Source organism: Oncorhynchus clarkii, chromosome 22 (genome assembly GCF_045791955.1).
Source record: "Oncorhynchus clarkii lewisi isolate Uvic-CL-2024 chromosome 22, UVic_Ocla_1.0, whole genome shotgun sequence".
NCBI classification, from domain to species: domain Eukaryota; kingdom Metazoa; phylum Chordata; class Actinopteri; order Salmoniformes; family Salmonidae; genus Oncorhynchus; species Oncorhynchus clarkii.
This window is the reverse complement of record NC_092168.1, coordinates 25,664,548-25,688,759: the sequence shown is the minus strand read 5'-3', so window position 1 is coordinate 25,688,759 and position 24,212 is coordinate 25,664,548. Positions and strand designations below refer to the sequence as shown.

Sequence of the window (24,212 nt, the reverse complement as noted above, 5' to 3'; positions counted from 1 at the left end):
TAAGTACTCAGCCGTAACATTGATTGTTAGAGAGGCTACTTTGTCATCTTCACCTCGTGTTGGTTTTCAGGGTCACAACCAATGGAGACCTAACCTGCAGCTTGAGTCCTTCTGGTCCCATATGTTAATTCTCAACTAATCCTTTCTACACTCTGGTTAAAAAAAAGGGACGTTTCCGTCACCGTGATACACTCTGACCTCCCTCGAGCGTGGCTACTTACTGGGACAAAGTATCATGAAAAACTGATTTCATTAGAAAACTAAAATCACATTCCTACCTTAACAAAACATTATCATAATCTTTGAAATTTCCGACACAGCGTAAAGGATGAAACCCTGACATTTACAGTGTGCATACTGTTCAAGTTACAATATTTTCGTTATAATTTTTTTTATGACATTACGAAATCGACATTTGTATTCCATAGACCACCTCACATCATTCCCCACATTCGGATGTTAGGAATATTGTTCCAGTGTCCACTTTTGGACGTTAGAGTTTTTGGGCAGCAAAAAGTCTTTGTAACAAAAGGACGTTCCAATCACCAACTAACCAACTAACGTTCCAATACTAAAAGCTAAAAAGGGTCCTCTGCTGCATAAGTTTACGACCAGGTGTGAGGTGTCACAAAACCCCCACATCACTTACTCCTCACCTCTGCGGGTGTGAGGGATCTGGTAGAAGTTGATCCATGGCAACCTGATATTTGGATCCTCACAGGAGAGTCATGACACAGGTGTGCCAAGCTTGTAGCATCATACCCAATGAAACTCAAAGCCGTAATCGCTGCCAAAGGTGCTTCAACAAAGTACTGAGTAAAAGGTCAGAATTCTTATGTAAATGTGATTTCAGATTGTTATTTTTTATAAATTAGCAAAAATGTATAAAAACCTATTTTGCTTTGTCATTATGCGGTATTTTAGAACAAGGCAGTAACCTAACAAAATGTGGAAAAAGTGAAGGGGCCTGAATACTTTCTGAATGCACTGTACCTGTCCCCATTTGTACAACCATTGAATCTATGTTTTGACCATGACAGATTATAATCTAAAGTAATACCAAGTAATTGAGTTTCCAAAACGTGTTTAACAGCCACACCATTAATTACCAGATTCAGCTGAGGAGCTTATGGAATGATTTGTACCAAATATAATTATTAGTTTTAGAGATGTCCAGGATAAGTTTATTACTGGCCACCTATTCCAGAATTGAATGGAACCTCGTTAACCTCTCTAGGGTATGTGGGACGCTAGCGTCCCATCTGGCCAACATCCAGTGAGATTGGAGAGCGCCAAATTCAAATACAGAAATGCAGAAAACAAAACATATTTTACATAGGTTTAAAGATTAATTTCTTGTTAATCCAACCACGGTGTCAGATTTATAAAATGCTTTTCGGCAAAAGCATACCTAGCCCAGAACATACCTAGCCCAGAACATAGTCCAGTTGACAAATTATTACAAACAGTAACCAGCCAAATAAAAAGCGTTACAAAACTCAGAAATAGAGATAAAATTAATCCCTTACCTTTGATGATCTTCATATGGTGGCAATCAGAAGACATTAATTTACTCAATAAATGTTCCTTTTGTTCGATAAAAAGTCTCTTTATATCCAAAAACCTCCGTTTTGTTCACGCGTTTTCTTCAGTAATCCACAGGCTCAAACGCAGTCAAAACAGGCAGACAAAAACATCTAAATTGTATCTGTAAAGTTCATAGAAACATGTCAAACAATGTTTATATTCAATCCTCAGGTTGTTTATAGCCTAAATGATCTGTAATATTTAAACCGGACAATAACTTTGTCAATATAAAAGGTAAACAAGAAATACACTCTCTTGCACATGAAAAAGCTCTGCGACACGGTAGGGTCCACTCATTCAGACTGGTCTTTCTCCCTCATTTATAAGAATACAAGCCTGAAACAATTTCTAAAGACTGTTGACATCTAGTGGAAGGCATAGGAACTGCAAATTGAGTCCTAAGTCAATGGATACTGTAATGGATTTTTCTCAGGTTTTCGCCTGCCAAATCAGTTCTGTTATACTCAGACACCATTTTAACAGTTTTGGAAACTTTAGAGTGTTTTCTATCCAAATCTACCAGGTATATGCATATCATATCTTCTGGGCCCGAGTAGAAGGCCGTTTAATTTGGGCATGCTTCTCATCCAAAATTCTGAATGCTGCCCCCTACCCTAGAGAAGTTAAGGGTTTCAGTGACTTCATTAGCTGTGGTTGCTGACAGGTATATGGTTGAGTCATCAGCATACATGAACACACAGGCTTTGTTTAATGCCATGTCATTGAAAAAAATATTAAAAAGAGTGAAGGGCCTTGAGTGCTGCCCTGCGATACATCACACCTTACATGTTTGACAGAGAGTCTTGCATGAAAGAAAACCTGAGTTCTTAGATAGATTGCCATATCGTGGATTCAGAGCAGAGGTTGAAAAGCCTCTTGTTCTCTCAAAAACAGGTAATGGTCATTAATATCAAAGGCTGCACTGAAATCTATCAGTACAGCTCCCACAATCTTCTTATTATCAATTTCTTTCAACCAATCATCAGTAATTTGTGTTAGGGCAGTACATATTGAGTGCCCTCAAACACCATTTTTTCCAAAAGTTTGCTAAGAGCAGGCAACGAGCTGATAGGTCTGCTGTTAGAATCAGTAAGGGCCGCTTTACACCTCTTGTGTAGCGGAATGACTTTGGCTTCCCTCAAGGCCTGAGGACAAACACCTTCCTCTAGACTCAGATTAAAGATACTGTATGGCACATAGCTGACTCTATGGACACTCCTACCATCCTCGGTAGCTTTTCAGGTTGAGTGTAGGTAACTGGCAAGCAGACTCAATTCCCCCCATGTGGAGTTAGGATGGTAGCTTCATGTATTGGTTCTCTGTACCAACTATAGCATCTAAAACAAGCTATATCTGGCCAGCTGCAATGTTTCATATTTGTATTTACTCTAGTGACTGGAAACAGCTGTCAGCATAGGGACATGGACAGAGTTCAATTTCTCCAACTCACAAGTCATGCCTGGCAATTTTAAGAGCCAAGAATGGATACACCTTTGTCCCCGTTTCTGGTTATATTTAGCAAACAATGGTCCTCTTTACTTTATAGCATCATAAATCATACAAATGCCAACCACAGGTTCAATATTTTCAAGGATGCATAATTCCATAACCCTTTTGTCCCCCGGTATCACACTTCCTTTTGCCTTCTGGCACACAATTGGTTCACTTAAATCCCAGGGTGTTTCCATGCCTACTGTACATGCTCAAACACACACAATTAATGAAGGTGATAATGACCTCGGATCCATCTTCTATTGTACTATGAGGGCGTTTCCACACACACACACACACACACACACACACACACACACACACACACACACACACACACACACACACACACACACACACACACACACACACACACACACACACACACACACACACACACACACACACACACACTAAACCTCTCATCCAAACAGTAGTATTGTACTATGAGGGTGGCACCAGCCACACACACACCGTGGTATCATAAACCTCTCATCCAAACAGCAGCGACCAGGTCATTCAAGATCAACTTCCTCTGAAATGAATGTCAAGGTGGTGAGGCAGTCAGGAAAACTTCCAACACATGCAAGAACATACCAGGAAACTGAAGGACCCGGAACAATATACTGTAGCACTCACACAAGAGAAACACACAGGATAAACACACTGTAGTTACACAATTCCCACAATACGCACAGAAACACACCCTGATTGATTCCTGGAGAAAAACCTTATCGCAGCTGCATGGAATCATGGTGGTGACAACTATTAGCCTGAGCGCTCAAAAATAGCCAGCAAGGTCAATGAGGTCAGAACATTTCTCATACAGAAACCGAGGAGGACCTTTCTCCCGCTTTCCTCTGGGCCAGAGTTAAAAAGTATTGTTCTTGGATAAGGACTCTTATGGCTGTCCATTGAGATCGGTCGATGGAGGGGGATACACACACTCACCGTCTTCTTTCCGCAAGAAACACTTCCAGAGGCAGAAGCAGAGACTTATGACCAGCAGAGCAGCTACAGTGGTCACCGAGATCAGGATGGTCAAAGCTGTCCCAACTAGACAGGGAGGGAGGGAGAAAGAGTGAAACAGGTGAGACAGAGGATCGAGAGACAGGATCGAGAGACAGATTCAGTGAGCGAGAGAGATTTGAGAGAGGAAAAAAATCTGGCAACAAATCAAACTTCATAAAAGTATCAAGAATGTTAATTGGTTTAAACAGCTTCAGATTAACATAGTTTTCATTTCATTATGTACAGTCTCCTCCCAAATGATTGGTACAATTGACAAAGATGGAGCAAAAAGTACAAAAATAAACAAAACAAACACTGAGCTACGGTATATTGTATGCAACAACAAAAGAATGGGAAATGATAATATTTTATATTAATACAATTACTTTGAGAGAGATTTTGTTGAACAAGTAATACAACTAATCTCAAACAGATAGGTGTCATTATTATCAGCACACCTAAATATTCATATTAATAAAATAAAATCAGTAATAACATAGTAGTTTAAATTAATTTCAGTTTAAGAAACAGCAGAATTGTGGCCTTCCATGGCTTCCTGTTTCACTGGGGTATAAACCCTTTGTCATCCTTTACCATGAGGAAAGGCAAAGAACAAAAACATTTAGACATTTACATTACATTTAAGTAATTTTGCAGACGCTCTTATCCAAAGCAACTTACAGGAGCAATTAGGGTTAAGTGCTCTGCTCAAAGGCATATCGACAGATTCTTCACGTAGTCGGCTTGGGGATTCTAACCAGCAATCTTTCGATTACTGGCTCAACGCTCTTAAACAGCTAGGATTACATGGCCTTCATAAATCCAACAATGGGTAAAAAAAACGTTTTATATAAATAAATATACCACTTACCATTACTAGGGTAATAATAAGAAATTGAAAACCACTGGAACCGTGGTAAACTTGCTGTAAAAGGAAGCATATGTACAGTATCTTGTCCTCACACACAGTTTTGAAGTTGGTTCAGGAGGCAAAGGAAATTCAAGGGCCACAGATACAAATAAAATCTAATTGTATTTGTCACATGCGCAGAATACAACAGGTGTAGTGAAATGCTTACTTACAAGCCCTTAAGTAACAATGCAGTTTTAATAAAATACCAAAAAGAAAAACGAATAATTAAAGAGCAGCAGTAAATAACAATAGCGGGGCTATATACAGGGGGTACTGGTACTGAGTCAATGTGGGGGCACCGGTGGAGAGGTAATTGAAGTAATTATGTACAATGCAGGTAGGATTATTAAAGTGGCTATTCATAGATAATACAAGAGTAGCAGCAGTGTAGGGGGGTGCAAATTGTCGATGTAGCCATTTGATTAGATGTTCAGGAGTCTTATGGCTTGGGGGTAGAAGCTGTTTAGAAGCCTCTTGGACCTAGATTTGGCACTCCGGTAGCAGAGAGAACAGTCTATGACAAATGTGGCTGGAGTCCTTGACAATTGTTAGGTCCTTCCTCTGACACCGCCTGGAATATATAGGCCCTGGATGGCAGGAAGCTTGACCCCGGTTATGTACTGGACCGTACGCACTACCCTCTGTAGTGTCTTGCAGTCAGAGGCCGAGCAGTTGCCATACCAGGCAGGGATGCTCTCGATGGTGCAGCTGTAAAACCTTTGATGATTTGAGGACCCATGCCAAATCTTTTCAGTCTTTAGGAAGAATAGGTTTAGTCATGCCCTCTTCACGACTGTCTTGGTGTGCTTGGACCATGTTAGTTTGTTGGTGATGTGGACGCCAAGGACGCAAAAGCCCCGTCGATGAGAATGGGGGCGTGCTCAGTCCTCCTTTTCCTGTAGTCCACAATCATATCCTTATACTTGATCACATTGAGTGAGAGGTTGTGGTCCTTGCACCACACGGTCAGGTCTCTGACCTCCTCCCTATAGGCTGTCTCGTCGTTGCCGGTGATCAGGCCTACCACTGTTGTGTCATCGGCAAACTTAATGGTGGTGTTGGAGTCATGCTTTGACGGACAGTCATGAGAGAACAGGGAGTACAGGAGGGGACTGAGCATGCACCCCTGAGGGGCCCCCGTCTTGAGGATCAGCGTGGCGGAGGTTGTTACCTACCCTTACCACCTGTGGGCGGCCCGTCAGGAAGTCTAGGATCCAGTTGCAGAGGGAAGTGTTTAGTCCCAGGATCCTTAGCTTAGTGATGAGCTTTGAGGGATTGCAATAGGGATTGCATCATCTGTGGATCTGTTGGTGCGGTATGCAAATTGGAATGGGTCTAGGCTTTCTGGGATAATGGTGTTGATGTGAGCCATATAACTGCCTTTCAAAGCATTTCATGGCTACAGACGTGAGTGCTACGGGTTGGTAGACATTTAGGCAGGTTACCTTACTGTTCTTGGGCACAGGGACTATGGTGGTCTGCTTGAAACATGTTGGTATTACAGACAGACGAGGAGAGGCTGAAAATGTCAGTGAAGACACCTTCCAGTTGGTCAGCGCATGCTCGGGGTACACGTCCTGGTAATCCATAAGGCCCAGCGGCCTTGTGAACGTTGACCTGTTTGAATGTCTTATTCACATCGGCTGCGGAGAGCGTGATCACAAAGTCATGCGGAACAGCTGATGCTCTCAAGCATGTTTCAGTGTTACTTGCCTCGACGCGAGCAAAGAAGTTATTTAGCTCGTCTGGTCGGCTCGTGTCACTGGGGAGCTCTCAGCTGTGCTTCCCTTTGTAGTCTGTAATAGTTTGCAAGCCCTGCCACATCCGACGAGTGTCGGAGCCAGTGTAGTACGATTCGATCTTAGTCCTGTATTGAAGCTTGCCTGTTTGACGGTTCATCGGAGGGCATAGCATTTCTTATAAGCTTCCGGGTTAGAGTCCCACTCCTTGAAAGCGGCAGCTCTGTGAGAATGTTGCCTGTAATCCATGGCTTCTGGTTGGGGTATGTATTTACAGTCACTGTGAGGACGACGTCATCGATGAACTTCTTGATAAAGCCAGTGACTGATGTGGTGTACTCCTCAATGCCATCGGAAGAATCCCGGAACATATTCCAGTCTGTGCTAGCAAAACAGTCCTGTAGTTTAGCATCTTCATCTGACCACTTTTTTATAGACAGAGTAACTGGTGCTTCCAGCTTTAATCGTAAGCAGGAATCAGGAGGATAGAATTGTAGTCAGATTTGCCAAATGGAGGGAGAGCTTTGAGAACTACAGAACTGTGTCGCATATTGGGGTCTCCAAATCTACAATTAGACGCAAACTGCACACCAATAGGCTTTCTGGAAGGGTTGTCAGAAAAAAAGGCTTAATTGGGAGCAACCAAGAATGTAAAACGCTTTGAGTTTGCTAAATGGCACTTGCACTAGGATGGAAACTCGGTGCAATGGTCAGATAAGTCGAAAATATAGTTTTTGGTCACGTACACCAGCAGTGGGTTTGGCATCGAAAAGGATGCCTGTGCAGGAAATAACCTAATATCTACAATAAAATATGGTGATGATTTTTTATCTTATTGGGCTGGATGCCTCTGAAAGGAAGCTGAAACTTGCAAGACAACGACCCCAAGCACAAGTCAGAATCCCCAAATAAATGGTAATTTCACCACAAAATCTAAATTTCGCAGTGGCCAAATCAGTTTCCAGACTTCAATCCCATTGAAAACCTGGGGTTTGAATTGAAGAGGGCAGTCCACAAGCGCAGACCAAAGAATTTAAAGGGTTTGTAAAGATTTTGTATGGAGGAATGGTCTAAGATCCCTCCCAATGTGTTCTCCAATCTCATAAAACTGTAGAAAAAGGCTCAGTGCCGTTATCCTCACAAGGGAAGTTGCATAAAGTACTGAAACAGGGGTGCCAATCATTTTGACCCTTATCTTTTTGAAAGAGAAAAAATGACTTCATAAACGAAATAGCAATACAGCTCAGTATTTGTATGATTTATTTCATAGTCTTTTTTGCTCATCTTTATCAAGGGAGACAATCATTTTGGAGGAGACCCTTTGGGCGTGTAAACTAAACCTGCTTGGCAATGACTTCAACAGAACAGATCTAAACTCTTACACACTGTTTACGATAAGTCATTATTGTTTGCCAGACAATTTTCATCCATCCCTTAGGGATCAGTATTCTTGGCTTTGGTCTGGTTTGGTCAGGCTACATTTTCCAAAAGTAGCTAACTTAAAAACAAGTGTAAGCTCGGAGCAAATAAAAATGGAGATATTTGCATCCTTCCAGTGTGTGTGCGTGTCTCACTCACTCTTGGTGTTCATAGAAACAGCGATGGGTGACTCCAGACCCTTATGGTGGACGAGACATTTGACGGACACATCCTTCAGCAGCCCTGATTGGACAGTGAGGGTGCTGATGACCAGGGTGGTCCCATCCCCCTGCTGGAGCTGTGATGTCACAGGGGGTCCCATAGTTCGGTTGTCCCTCTCCACGTTCCACACTATCTCCGCCGGGGGCCGGGACACAGCTGTACAGTTGGCCTCAATAACCCCTGGAGATGTGCTCTTGTAGCTCACCTGGGGTTTGGGCAGTACTGGGGAAGACACAGATGCAACCAAAAATCAATATTGGGTTTACTGAATCAATGTTTTTCAGGTGGGTGATCTACTGTTATTATGACTAGGTCCTGGATAGAGACTATTTTTGATTACCTGGAACACAAAAGAAAATCTAAAAGCTTTAGTTGGGTTACAGCAAGTTAACCACTGAGATGCGTCTAGTTTTGTGATTCTGATGTCAATAACGGAGTACACTTAAGAAAGATATAGAGGATATCCAAACTCATTTGGGCAGAGAATCAATGTCACAGATGATATCAATGTGTGAATACATTAAGCTTGTGAATACAGTGCATTCGTAAAGTATTTAGACCCCTTGACTTTTCCACATTCTGTTACGTTACAGCCTCATTCTAAAATTGATACAATTGTTTCCCCCCTCAATCTACACACAATAACCCATAATGACAAAAGCAAAAACAGGTTTAGACATTTTTGAAAATGTATTAAAAATAAATGGAAATATCACATTTACATAAGTATTCAGACCCTTTAGTCAGTACTTTGTTTAAGCAGCTTTGACAGCGATTACAGCCTTGAGTCTTCTTGGGAATGACGCTACAAGCTTGGCACACCTGCATTTGGGGAGTTTCTCACATTCTCCTCTGCAATTTGGAAGGTGAACCTTTGCTCCAGGCTGAGGTTCTGAGCGCTTTCATGAAGGATCTCAAAATGTTGCATTCCCTCGATCCTGTCTCCCAGTCTCTTCCGGTGAAAAACATCCCAACAGCATGATGCTACCACCAGCATGCTTCACCATCCGCCAGGTGTCCTCCAGACGAAGCTAGGCATTCAGGCCAAAGAGTTCAATCTTGTTTCTCATGGTCTGGGAGTCCTTTAGGTGCCTTTTGGCAAACTGCAAGTGGGTTGTCATGTGCCTTTTACAGAGGAGTGGCCTCCGTCTAGCCAGTCTACCATAAAGGCCTGATTGGTGGAGTGCTGCAGAGATGGGAGAACCTTCCAGAAAGACAACCATCTCCGCAGAGGAACTCTGGAGCTCCATCAGAGTGTCCATTGGGTTCTTGGTCACCTCCCTGATCAAGGCCCTTCTCCCCCGATTGCTCAGCTTGGCAGCCAGCTCCAGGAAGAGTCTATGTGGTTCCAAACGTCTTCCATTTAAGGAGGCGACTGTGTTCTTTGGGACCTTCAATGCTGCTTAATATACAACGTCATCTGAGCGCCACCTATGCTGTTGAACGCTGAACGAAAGCTGAACGAGAGACCTTGGTTTATTGATTTCCATTCCCATTTGAGATCGGATCTGTAGGTAACTGCGTCTTCGTCCTCTGTTCTGTCTCTCTTTCCTGTAGCTTTTACCTCGGGTTCAGATCCTCAGAGCTCCCACCCTCATCAGACCGTGAGGCCCATTCAACATCACCAGCAGCTCTAAGGTGAGAAACATCTCAGTTCCCAATGCAAAAACCCTGTGCTACTCAGGAGCACAGTCCGTCTGTTCTACGACAGATGCTGGGAGCGGACGCTGTCGTAGTCCATGTGGGGTCAAACAACATCAGGAGTGCTAGCATGGAACATCTGAAAATTAATTTTAAAGAACTGATTTTTGCATTAAAAGATTAAAAACGGCCAATAATTTCAGGTCCAGCACCGTCATTGGGCCGTTGGTGTGAAAGATTCAGCAGGCTACTGGCATTACACATCTGTCTAAAAGATTACTGTAGCTCAGCTGGAATCACTTTTAAAAAGATAACTGACACCTTCTGGAAACAGAAGATACTCTACAGCAGGTATTCCCAAACTTGGGAACGAGCAATGCCGTCAGGGGTATGCCAAATAAAAATGTGATTCATAAAAAGAATATATAATCTTCTGTGCAACTGGATCCTGGACTTCCTGACGGGCTGCCGCCAGGTGGTGAAGGTAGGAAACAACATCTCCACCCTACTGATCCGCAATACTGGGGGACCTGCAAGGGTGCGTTCTCAGCCATCTCCTGTACTCCCTGTTCACCCATGACTGTGTGGTCACGCAATCTTCCAACTCCATCATCAAGTTTGCAGACGACACTAGTGGTAGGCCTGATTACCAACAACGACGAGATAGCCTACTGGGAAGAGGTGAGGGCCCTTGGAGTGTGGTGTCAGGAAAATAACCTCTCGCTCAATGTCAACAAAACAAAGGAGATGATCGTGGACTTCAGGAAACAGTAGAGGGAGCACCCCCCCATCAACGGGACAGTAGTGGAGAAGGTGGAAACTTTTAAGTTCCTCGGCGTATACAGTGAGGGAAAAAAGTAATTGATCCCCTGCTGATTTTGTACGTTTGCCCACGGACAAAGAAATGATCAGTTTATAATTTTAATGGTAGGTTTACTTGAACAGTGAGAGACAGAATAACAAAAGAAATCCAGAAAAACACGTCAAAAATGTTAAATTGATTTGCATTTTAATCTTACTTCTACCCCTTCCTTTTTCGAAAATTCTGTTAAAAATCGCGCAACTTTTCAGCGTCCTGCTACTCATGCCAGGAATATAGTATATGCATATGATTAGTATGTGTGGATAGAAAACACTCTGAAGTTTATAAAACTGGTTAAATCACGGCTGTGACTATAACAGATCGTGTGTTTCATTGAAAAACGCAAGAAAAACTGCTCTCTGAAAGCTAAAAATAATTTCCATAAGTCACTTCCACCAGTTATTAAAAGAGAACAGAATTTAATGGCGATCTGCCTGAAATTCATACAAATTCCGCACGATGGCGCCATTGTCCTAATTTTCAATTGAATTAATTGTTGGAAAATCCTTCTATCTGACCTCCAGTTTCCCAGTCTTCACCCGGATGCAGTTGAGGGAGATATTAGAAGCCATTGTTTTTGCAAGTGAAGACCTATTGAAAAGACATCGCCCTGTAATCATTTTGATAGATTATAAACGTTTACTAATACCTAAAGTTGGATTACAAAAGGATTTCGAAGTGTTTTGTGAAAGTTTATCGTCGACTTTTTTAATTTTAAAAAATTACGCAGCGTTTAAAAACGATGATTTTTTCTGAATGACACAGCTTCCATACAAAGCTATTTTGGGTATATATGGACCGATTTAAACGAAAAAAAGACCCAATAGTGATGTTTATGGGGCATATAGGAGTGCCAAGAAAGAAGCTCGTCAAAGGTAATGAATGTTTTATATTTTATTTCTGCGTTTTGGGTAGCGCCGGCTACCGCAAAATCTGTTGTTTACGTGTCGTGCTGGCATTTTGGGGGGTGCATGCTATCAGATAATAGCTTCTCATGCTTTCGCCGAAAAGCATTTTAAAAATCTGACTTGCTGGCTAGGTTCACAACGAGTGTAGCTTTAATTCAATACCCTACTTGTGAATTTTGATCAAAGATTGAGTTGTAACGAGTACATTTAGCATTTAGCGTAGCGCATTTGCATTTCTAGGGGCATACTTGAGACGTCTGCGTCTCAAGTATGGTCAAGAAGTTAATGAGGGAAATAAGTATTTGACCCCTCTGCAAAATATGACTTAGTACTTGGTGGCAAAACCCTTGTTGGCAATCACAGAGGTCAGACGTTTCTTGTAGTTGGCCACCAGGTTTGCACACATCTCAGGAGGGATTTTGTCCCACTCCTCTTTACAGATCTTCTCCAAGTCATTGAGGTTTTGAGGCTGACGTTTAGCAACTCGAACCTTCAGCTCCCTCCACAGATTTTCTATGGGATTAAGGTCTGGAGACTGGCTAGGCCACTCCAGGACCTTAATGTGCTTCTTCTTGAGCCACTCCTTTGTTGCCTTGACCGTGTGTTTTGGGGCATTGTCATGCTGGAATACCCATCCACGACCCATTTTCAATGCCCTGGCTGAGGGAAGGAGGTTCTCACCCAAGATTTGATGATACATGGCCCCGTCCATCGTCCCTTTGATGCGGTCTAGTTGTCCTGTCCCCTTAGCAGAAAAACACCCCCAAAGCATAATGTTTCCACCTCCATTTTTGACGGTGGGGATGTTGTTCTTGGGGTCATAGGCAGCGTTCATCCTCTTCCAAACATGGCGAGTTGAGTTGATGCCAAAGAGCTCCATTTTGGTCTCATCTGACCACAACACTTTCACCCAGTTTGCCAATGAACATCTGAATGATTCAGAGGACAACTTCAGACGGGCATGTATATGTGCTTTCTTGAGCAGGGGGACCTTGCAGGCGCTGCAGGATTTCAGTCATTCACAGTGTAGTGTGTTACCAATTGTTTTATTGGTGACTATGGTCCCAGCTGCCTTGAGATCATTGACAAGATCCGCCTGTGTAGGTCTGGGCTGATTCCTGACTGTTCTCATGATCATTGCAACTCCACGAGGTGAGACCTTGCATGGAGCCCCAGGCCGAGGGAGATTGACAGTTCTTTTGTGTTTCTTCCATTTGCGAATAATTGCACCAACTGTTGTCACCTTCTCACCAAGCTGCTTGGCGATGGTCTTGTAGCCCATTCCAGCCTTCTGTAGGTCTACAATCTTGTCCTTGACATCCTTGGAGAGCTCTTTGGTCTTGGAATCTGATTGATTGATTGCTTCTGTGGACAGGTGTCTTTTATTCAGGTAACAAACTGAGATTAGGAGCACTCCCTTTAAGAGTGTGCTCCTAATCTCAGCTCGTTACCTGTATAAAAGACACCTGGGAGCCAGAAATCTTTCTGATTGAGAGGGATCAAATACTTATTTCCCTCATTAAAAGGCAAATCAATTTATAACATTTTTGACATGCGTTTTTCTGGATTTTTTGTTGTAGTTATTCTGTCTCTCACTGTTCAAATAAACCTACCACTAAAATTATAGACTGACCATTTCTTTGTCAGTGGGCAAACATACAACATCAGCAGGGGATCAAATACTCTTTTCCCTCACTGTACATCACAGACAAACTGAAAAGGTCCACCCACACAGACAGTGTGGTGAAGAAGGCGCAATAGCGCCTCTTCAACCTCAGGAGGCTGAAGAAATTTGGCTTGTCACGTAAAACTTTTACAGATGCACAATCGAGAGCAACCTGTCGGGCTGTATCACCGCCTGGTATGGCAATTGCACAGCCCTCAACCGCAAGGCTCTCCAGAGGGTAGTGCGGTCTGCACAACGCATCACTGGGGATAAACTACCTGCCCTCCAGGACACCTACAGCACCCGATGTCACAGGAAGGCCAAAACGATCATCAAGGACAACAACCACCTGAGCCACTGCCTGTTCACCCCACTATCATCAAGAAGGCAAAATCAGTACAGGTGCATCAAAGCTGGGACCGAGAGACTGAAAAAAAGCTTCTATCTCAAGGCCTTCAGACTGTTAAACAGCCATCATCAACAGAGGCTGCTGCCAACATACTGACTCAAATCTCTGGTCACATTAATAAATGGACTTAATAAAGGTATCACTAGTCAATTTAAATAACGTCACTTTAATAATATTTACATAGAGGTATCACTAGCCACTATAAATAACGTAACTTGAATAATGTCTACATATCCTACATTACCCATATGTATATACTGTATTCTACACCATCTACTGCATCTTGCCTGTGCCGCACACCATCGCTCATCCATATATTTATATGTACATATTCATTCCTTTACATTTGTGTGTATAAGGTAATTGTTGTGAATTTGTTAGTTTACTTGTGAGATTTTACGGCATAGTCGGAACTAGAAGCACAAGCATTTCGCTACACTCGCATTAAGATCTGCTAAACATCTGTATGTGACCAATAAAATTAGATTTGGATTTGATACCTCTGTTGATCCTACAGCTATTGTATGCAGTAATCATGAGCCTATGAACAAGAGTTACACTGAAAGCACTGAGGCAGTGTGCCCTAGTAGGAAGACCACTGTGTGCAGCTCACCTTGCACTATCAGCTCCAATATAAATAACATGAGAAAGTCTACTTCTGATAAGCTTCCCAGTAAAGCATTACAAATAATCAAGCAACCCAGAAGTGCTAAAAATAGCCCATATTAACATATGTAGCCTGAGATCAAGGTCCATGAAGTCAATAACTTGCTTTTAACAGATGACATTCATATTCTGACTCTCACTTAGATAATACCTTTGATGATACACTGGTAGCAATAAATGGTTATAACATCTACCGAAATGACAGAAATGCCAACAGGGGCGGTGTTGCGGTCTATATTCAGAACCACATTCCTGTGAAGTTGAGAGACGATCTCATGTTAAATACTGTTGAAGTAATATGGCTACAGGTTCATCTGCCTCACTTAAGCCCATTCTTGTGGGAAGCTGCTATAGACCTCCAAGTTCTAACAGTCAGTATCTGGATAATGTGTGTGAAATGCTTGATCATGTATGTGATATCAACAGAAAAGTATATTCTCTGGGTGATTTAAATATTGACTGGCTCTCATCAAGCTGCCCACTCAAGAAAAAAAATAAAAAAGTAACCAGTGCCTGCAACCTGGTTCAGGTTGTCAACCAATCTACGAGGGAATTTACAAACAGCACAGAAATGAAATCATCAACATGCATTGATCACATCTTTACTAATGCTGTCAAAATTTGCTTTAAAGTAGTATCCACATCGATAGGATGTAGTGATCCCAATAAAGTAGCCATATCTAATAAAACCAAAGTTCCAAAGGCTGGGCCTAAAATAATGTATAAGATGTCATACAATAAGTTTCGTAGTGATTCATATGTTGATAATGTGAAAAATATTTGCTGGTCTGTGGTGTGTAATGAGGAGCAACCAGACACTGCACTTGACACATTTATGAAATTGCTTATTCAGGTTACTATTAAGCACGCACCGATTAAGAAAATTACTGTAAAAACTGTTAAATCCCCTTGGATCGATGAGGAATTGAAAAATGTTATTGTTGAGAGGGATGAGGCAAAAGGTATGGCAAATAAGTCTGACAGAACAACTGATTGGCAAACATACTGCAAATTAAGAAATCACGTGACTAAACTAAATAAAAATAAACTATACTATGAAACATAAATAAATCATTTAAATAATGATAGTAAAAAGCTTTGGAGTACCTTAAAATGACATTTTGGGAAAAAAGGGAAACTTGACTCCATCATTCATTGAATCAGATGGCTCAGTCATCACAAAACCCACTGATATTGCTACTTCAATTATTTTCATTGGCAACGTAAGCAAACTTAGGTATGACATGCCTGCAAACACTGACACTAGACATCCAAGTACATCTGACGAAATTCTGAAAGACAAGAATTCTACTTTTGAATTCCGAAAAGTCAGTGTGGAAGAGGTGAAAGAATGATTGTTTTCTATCAACAATGACAAGCCACCAGGGTCTGACAATCTGGATAGAAAATTGCTGAGTATAATATCGGACGATATTGCCACATCTTCAATTTAAACCTACTAGAAAGTGTGTGCCCTCAGGCCTGGATGGAAGCCAAAGTCATTATACTACCCAAGAAGAGTAAAGCCCCCTTTACTGGCTCAAATAGCCAACCAATTAGCCTGTTACTAACCCTTAGTGAACTTCAGGAAAAAAAATGTGTTTGACCAGATACAATCATATTTCACAGTAAACAAATTGACAACAGACTTTCAGGAAGCTTATAGGAAAGGACACTCAACAGGCACAACACAAATGACTGATGATTGCCTGGGAGAAATTGATGATACAATTATTGTGGGGGGCTGTCTTGTTAGACTTCAGTGCAGCTTTTGACATTATCGATCATAGTCTGCTGCTGGAAAAACTTGTGTTATGGCTTTACACCCCCTGCTATAATGTGGATAAATGGTTACTTGTCTAATAGAACAGAGGGTGTTCTTTAATTGAAGCCTCTCAAACATAATCCAGGTAGAATCAGGAATTCCTCAGGGTAGCTGTTCAGGCCCCTTAGATTTTTCATATCTTTACTAACGACATGCCACTGGCTTTGAATAAAGCCAGCATGTCTATGTATGAGGATGACTCAACACTATACACGTCAGCTACTACAGCAACTGAAATGACTGCAACACTTAAAAGTGCTGCAGTTAGTTTGGGAATGGGTAGCAAGGAATAAGTTAGTCCTAAATATTTCCAAAACTAAAAGCATTGTATTTGGGACAAATCCTTCACTAAACCCTAAACCTCAACTACATATCATAATGAATAATGTAGACATTTTGCAAGTTGAGGTGACTAAACTGCTTGGAGTAACCATGGATTGTAAACTATCATGGTCATAACATATTGATACAACAGTAGCTAAAATGGGGAGAAGTCTGTCCATAATAAAGCACTGCCCTGCCTTCTTAATAATACTATCAACAAGGAAAATCCTACAAGCCCTAGTTTTGTCACACCTAGACTACCGTTCAGTAGTTTGGTCAGGTGCCACAAAGTGGGACTTAGGAAAAATGCAGTTGGCTCAGAACAGGGCAGCACTGCTGGCCCTTAAAAGTACACGGAGAGTGAACATTAATGACATGCATGTCAATCTCTCATGGCTCAAAGTGGAAGAGAGATTGACTTCATCACTACTTGTTTTTGTAAGAGCTGCTGACAAGCTGAATGAACTCTATTCCACATCAGGTAAGTGATGCAAGCAGTAGAATCATAAAAAAACAGGTAAAAATACACCTTGTGGATCAAAGGGGATTGTGAGGAGACACATTGTGAAATTGTTGTATGGTGGTATTAAACATTTTGTATTGTCGATATGTAGTGGTGTAATAATGTTATGATGTACTGTTGTATCTTTTGTTTTATATGTAATGTAAGTGCTTTAATGCGTTTGGACCCCAGGAAGAGCAGTAGCTAATGGGGATCCCTAATAAATGCAAATGCTGCAGAAATGTTTTGGTACGCTTTCCCAGATCTGTGCCTCGACACAATCCTGTCTCGGAGCTCTATGGACAATTCCTTCAACCTCATGGCTTGGTTTTTGCTCTGACAAGCACGGTCAACAGTGGGACCTTTTACAGACAGGTGTGTGCCTTTCCAATCAATAGAATTTACCGCAGGTGGACTCTAATCAAGTTGTAGAAACATCAAAGATGATCAATGGAAACAGGATGCACCTAGGCTCAATTTCGAGTCTCATAGCAAAGGCTCTGAATACTTATGGAAACAAGGTTATTTCTGAGGGAATTTGAGGAATTTTTAAAATCCATTTTAGAATAAGGCTGTAACGTATAAGAGACGTGTAAGAGAGAGAGAGAGAGAGAGAGAGAGAGAGAGAGAAATGGCAGTGGTGAAGAAAGTGCAAGACAATTGTTATCTCCGGCATCTCACACGCTTTTCTGCTGGAATCGTTGGCAGTTACATTTGAGACAAAAGCCTTGCTGTTTGACTGGGCTGAAAGATGGAGAGTGAGTGAGAGATAGAAAGGTGAAAGCCACGAAAGAGGGAGGGTTGATGAGACAGTAGGGAGCACTGTCTGCGTGAAACAGTAATACAGTCATGACTTTGGGTGTCACAATTTACTCCCCCCTCTCCTTTTAATAGATCCATTCTTCAGTGCTAATGTAAACTCTCTGGCAGTGCTCCCTCAGGCAGACACACCACCAGCCTGGGTTTCTGTTTCACTTAATCACACAAACACCACTTCAAACAGACAGAAAACAAATGATAATCAAACACTGATTTGACACGGAAATGAACAATATGTGTGTGTGTGTGTGTGTGTGTGTGTGTGTGTGTGTGTACTGTATGTGCATGCACGCGTACATGTTTATGGGTCTCATGCTTTTTACAGTAAATCAGGGAAATAATCCACCTGGATGTAATCCCATCTGAACCTCATCACTGAAGAGTCATTAACAGCAACATCCATTAATTACACAGCCCTACAGACTGTACCTCTCCATCTCAACCATAACCATGTCAGGAAAAGCCTTGTCTAGAGACACTCCTTTCTACCTCGATCCCTTCAGAGCTGACTGCGGGTGCAGTACTCCTGACCTACCCAGTCCCAGCCCACATATATAATATATGGCTGTTCAGGGAGCACCTCGGTGCTATAGCATACTGTAGCAGCAGTAATCAAACTAGGAGGAGCTGCATATTGTTATACTGCCTCTTTCACTGTCACTACTATAGTTTCCATCATTTAAGACTGAATGCTGTCAGTGAACACAGAGGTCAGAGCCCATACAAGCACATACATTCACACCCACATCAAGTTCTCCCCCTCTTCACTAGGTGAAACTATGCAAAAGCAAACAAAAACATCCCACTGCTGTAATCTAATATTTCAGAATACATTGACCACCATCAGCCAAACACAATAGCAGCATATCATATTATTCCTCACCTTAGGGTCTGTACTCTATGGAGTGAAAGAGCATTCACCAGTCTGGTTCGTTCAGCACAGTCAGGTCTGTATCATATTAACTATCATGCTGGGGATTCAAACATCAAGCAATACTCAGGCTCACACTGAGTTACACCCATACAGCACAGTGTAAAACACAAGCACCTGAAGGTAGGTATGCTGGCATTATAATCTAGTATCATTACTATAGATTACTCTCATTACTATAGACAGTGAGGAGGATGTTTAATTTAACCCTACCAAAGACAGCGAGGCAGACGGTAGCACTCTTGGTGCCCTCTGGGTAGGTGTGGTACTCGCAGGTGTAGCAGCCCTCATCCTGGATGATGACTGGTCTGATGGACAGCTGGCTGTGGGAGAGGGAGGGGGTCAGCCAGGCCCTCTCCTGGTAGGGTGGCTCGATCACGGGGTCGCTGTATTTGGCATAGGAGGCTACTCCGCTTGAGTCCCGCTGCTTTGCTGTATGTCTCCACAGCACTTGCTGTACCTTCTCTGGCAGGCCATAGGAGCAAGACAGGGCTGCCGCCTTACCACTCACCGCTGTCTTGTTACCCTCCGCAGTCACACGGGCTGGAGGAGGGGGGAAAGAACATGCTAACACAGGATTTAAAGGGCAGACAGACAAGTACACACACACACGCACTATGGTATGCTATCTGTACGTCTAACTTTCTGTCTGGAACAGCTGTTTCTGATTGTCAGTATGTGCATCCCCTCCCCTCCTCAGTCAGTGGTCAGTAACCACACAGGACCCATCAATAGCACATGAGTATGCTCCCACAGCTTCTGCTTAAAATGCTGATATGGGAACATAAAACAAAACACATGGGGATGGGAGTCTTGACATCTCTATAGTATAGAACAGGGATCATAAACTACACTGAACAAAAATATAAATTCAACATTTGAAGTGTTGATCCTATGTTTCATGAGCTGAAATAAAAGATTACAGAAATTTCCCATACGCATCTAAAGCTTACTTCGCTCAAAATGTTATTTTTTTTACACCCCTGTTAGTGAGCATTTATTATACATGTATAGTCACTTTACCCCTACCTACATGTACAAATGACCTTGACTAACCTGTACACCCGCACATTGACTCTGTACCGGTACCCCCTCTATATAGCCTCATTATTGTTATTTTATTGGTTACTTTTTATTTAGTAAATATTTTCTTAACTCTATTTCTTGAACTGCATTTTTGGTTAAGGATTTCACGGTAAAGTCTACACCTGTTTTACTCGGCGCATGTGACAAATTGAATTTTATTTCTCCTTTGTCAAAATAATCCATCCACCTAACAGGTGTGGCATATCAAGATGCTGATTAAACAGCACAATCATTACACAGGTGCACCTTGTGCCAGGGACAATAAAAGGCCACTAAAAAGGCCACTAAAATGACTTGTCACACAACAGAATGCCACAGATGTCTCAAGTTTTGAAGGAGTGTGCAATTGGCATGCTGACTGCAGGAATGTCCACCAGAGCCTTTGAATGTTCATTTCTCTACCATAAGCTGCCTCCAACGTTGTTTTAGAGAATTTAACAGTACATACAACCGGCCTCCCAACTGCAGACCACGTGTAAACAGGCCAGGACCTCCACATCCAGCTTCTACACCTGCGGGATTGTCTGAGACTAGCCACCCAGACAGCTGATGAAATGGTGGGTGTGCAACACCAAATAATTTCTGCACAAACTGTCAGAAACTGGCTCAGGGAAGCTGATCTGCGTGCTCGTCGTCCTCGCAAGGGTCTTGACCTGACTGCAGTTCGGCGTTGTAAAAGACTTCAGTGGGAAAATGCTCACCTTCGATGGCCACTGGCACGCTGGAGAAAATGTTGCATGTTGGTGTTTTTTCAGTCTTTTATGTCCAACAATTAAATAAAAATCACCCGCCAGTTTGGGAACCCTGGTACAGAGGTTTATCAAAAGAGGAGTGAATAGGGAAAGGCGTGTGATTTGTTTTTGTCATCTGCAGATAAGTAGCATACACTGAGAGTTCACTGAGAACAACGTAGGGCACAAAAAAAAAAAAAAAGGATGTGCAGAAAATAAAGTCTACATTTTATTCAGAAACAATAACAGGCTCCTCTTAAACTTTATCAGAGTGCCCAAGCTGCTGACCAGAACATTCAGTCCTTCTTTTCTGTTCCTCTCAGTCATATTAACTCCTCTAAGATCACCAATTCAGAAGGAGGGAGGGAAGGAGGGCAGGAAAGAGGCACACAGGAAAGGGAAAATGATGAAACAATGATTGGCACATGCTCATGTACTCAGGTGTAACCCTTAGACTACTATCAAAGAGTGACACCGCAATGGCACAGAGTCAATCTGAATGGTCTCCTCTACTTACATGTGACAGTGAGGCAGGTGTGTCCCTCCTGCGATCCCGCCGGGTACAGGTCAAAAATGCATGTGTAGCAGCCCTCGTCTCTGAAGCCCACCCTGCGGATGGTGATGGCTGAGGTGTCCTTGGGGGAGGGGGCCAGCTCGACATGCTGCTGGCCGCTCACGCTGTCCTTCTGGCTGGGCTCGTAGGTCAACAGAGTCTTGTTCTGGACATCCAGCCAGCGCACCTGTTTAAGGGTGTCCCCACGCCCCTTGGATACCATGCAGGACAGAGTGAAGGGGAGCTCCACTGGGGCCTCCACACGCTCAGGAGCCGTTACCTTGCCTGGGACACGGATAGGGGTGGGGACAACAGGGTTTACAGATCAGTCAAACAACTCATGCACTTGTGGCATGTAAAATGTCTAGCACTGTATACAACATATTGGTTGGTGGAAACGTGCATTGCCACAATATATGTGAACTTCCTAATAAAAATAAAAAATGTGTCAATATTTTGTGTGCTATGTCCACTCACACTGCAGTCTGACCACCATCAGTAGGGACACACACAGCTGCAGGCATCGCATCAGGGAGGACTCACACATCATAGTCTGCTTTGGGCAGAGTAGAGAGGCATTGGACTGAGGGACTGGGGTCAAAGCTCCAAGACCAGGGTAAGTCACTAACTAAAATAGTTCCAAATAACCTCTGTCTGTGCCATCATCCCAAAAAATTAAACTTACGGTCTGAACACGCTTCTTGAGTGGTTTATAGGAGTCTCATCTTACGCTCTGTCTCCTAGGAAAGATGACACACATGAATTTGGGTTAAGCCAGTATTGAAATCTGCCTTTGAAGTGCAGATATAGGATCAGTTAACTAAATTAGACATTTTAAGGCAAAATGCAGGGCATCATTCCATCATCAAGGGATCAGCCACGCCCATTACACACAAGCCTTTCCTTTGATTCAATGGTTGCCATGCTCTAGACCGAGGCTACAATTGAGTCCATTGAGGACAAATGATCATGAACCCAGCATTTGCTTTTGAAATATCCAATTGAATAAAGCCCACCTCAAAAGAAAAACAAAGGCTGTTTTGAGTTTTGCCTAAAATGGAAAGGGGTGTGTTGTAAAATGCAATCGCTTCACTTTCTTGAATAAGATTAGGCCACTTGCCAGCTTTGAAATAGTTATTGTGAAAAATAACCTGTTATCCTATGAACACTTAGACCAGTGCTTTCAAAACTTTGGGCTGCACCCCCACTATCAGATTCGGCAGGAAGGGGTTCAGAGGTACAGGGAGATTTTTAAAAAATGAGAAAAAAAAACTTGATTTGACCATTAATTCATAAAAAAACAAGTCCCCATCTCAAGAGGTCAAATAAAGAACAACACTATGTGCCTATTAAGTGCGAGGCCAATTCCAAGGTAACAGAGTGATGCTGAGACAGATTTTTCACTTTAAAATGTATGCCAAACAAACACCAATGATTAAAGTTAAACAAACCATGCAACTCTATCCACAAGGACGACTTTTAACAATTTACAGACACTTGACAAAAACTTGAAAAACAGTGCAGATGCAAAGTCTGGTTATCATGTCTAGCCTGTCTATGCATAACAGCATTGACATGTTATGCTAGAATCAATTAGTTTCCCCATCACGAAACACCAGCAAATGGCCACATAGAGACACCAGCAAATGACCACAAAGAGTAGAACCAGCTCACCTGCTTTTACACTATGATTTGACTATTATATCTTCAATGTTTCTTTTGAAACAAATATTTAAAAAAGGAATAGTTTCACCATATTAAGATGAGTTCAGTTCACAAAACAGGGTTTACCTTCAAATGAGAAACAAAAGTAAATGAATCACATTAAATAATCTTCAGAAATTAATTTGTCAAAGCAACAAAATAACTAGCTTTACAATGATGGTAAAAACTTGAGACATTTTGGGGTTAAAATCTTCCTAGATGTCACAGAGGGTGCACCAAGGGACATGTCAAAATGCAGAATCCTTATTCACATTAAAAAAACGACTCTCCTTGTGGTCTATATTAAAGTGCACTTCATTTAATAAAAGCTTTAAAAATTCAATATTGGTGGTCAATTTCTACTTAAAATATCACAGCGATGTAAAACGCGCCCATTTCGTGGATTAACTGCACTCTCCTGAAACGTTCTCTTATACAATACATTTAATAGCTTACCTCTGCGTGTGGTGTAGTCTGCGGGCGTTACTTTGATAGCTAGATTGCACACTTTACTCTCATGGTCCGTGTATTCCATTGAGTGTCTATAACGGGTGTATTTAGAGCTGGTCCGGGTAAAATCCCGCCTACCTGTGAGAGTCCAGTCAAATCAGGACCGAGTGAATGGACGGGTTATTTGTTACAAAACTAAACCGACGCGAGCGCAACTATGTTTCTTATGGACAGAAAAGAGCAGAGGCTCTGAGCTGTCCGATCAGGTCCATTGTCTACTAGCGCAACTATGGGGCAAAACAAATTGGTTTAAATTGTTGACAACATGTAAACTATATTTCGTCTCCAATATCTTTTTTTAAACAAACACATTTGAACAATTACATGACATCCGTCAAAACAAGCTATAGTATCAATAACAAGATTAAAGGAGCTACTTACAATTCCCCACATGGGAGTTTTGTCAATCTTGCTTGTACTGTGGTCATCCAGAATCACAGAAACATGCTGTCCCATGGAAGCGCAGACATTGTTTTCGTGACGTTGTCCGCTAAGTCATCTATATGAAAGGGCCTTGGGCAACAGAGGAAAAGACCGGTTTTGTCGTAATGCATGAAATTGTAGGTTTATGTCATGGTGCCAACACTGGTCATGCTTCGGGTCAAATAATTGCATGTCCTTTTACCAGGCTGCCCTTTAGTGCTGCGTATTGAAAGTTCACAGGCATATACAGTAGCTGCGGTTTACTCCTAG

The 24,212-nt window shown here is 42.2% G+C and overlaps 1 protein-coding gene across 4 annotated transcripts in view; it reads right to left on the bottom strand.

The window, feature by feature from the left end:
* The window catches only part of LOC139380717 (OX-2 membrane glycoprotein-like), a 29,596-nt gene extending 5,623 nt beyond the window's left edge, over positions 1 to 23,973 (bottom strand). Inside the window, exons 1-7 of one of the 4 annotated variants that reach the window (XM_071123670.1) lie at positions 23,901 to 23,973; positions 21,991 to 22,045; positions 21,783 to 21,858; positions 21,270 to 21,590; positions 19,149 to 19,478; positions 8,320 to 8,604; positions 4,030 to 4,134 (exon numbers count right to left, since the gene is read on the bottom strand). In XM_071123670.1, coding sequence (XP_070979771.1) covers positions 4,030 to 4,134; positions 8,320 to 8,604; positions 19,149 to 19,478; positions 21,270 to 21,590; positions 21,783 to 21,855 — 1,114 coding nt within the window. In that variant the 5' untranslated portion in view covers positions 21,856 to 21,858; positions 21,991 to 22,045; positions 23,901 to 23,973. Of the gene's footprint in view, positions 1 to 4,029; positions 4,135 to 8,319; positions 8,605 to 19,148; positions 19,479 to 21,269; positions 21,591 to 21,782; positions 21,862 to 21,990; positions 22,046 to 23,465; positions 23,651 to 23,900 lie in introns of those variants that run through there. The other 3 variants (XM_071123672.1, XM_071123671.1, XM_071123669.1) reach the window with 3 other exon arrangements.
* Between the last annotated feature and the right edge of the window lie 239 nt (positions 23,974 to 24,212).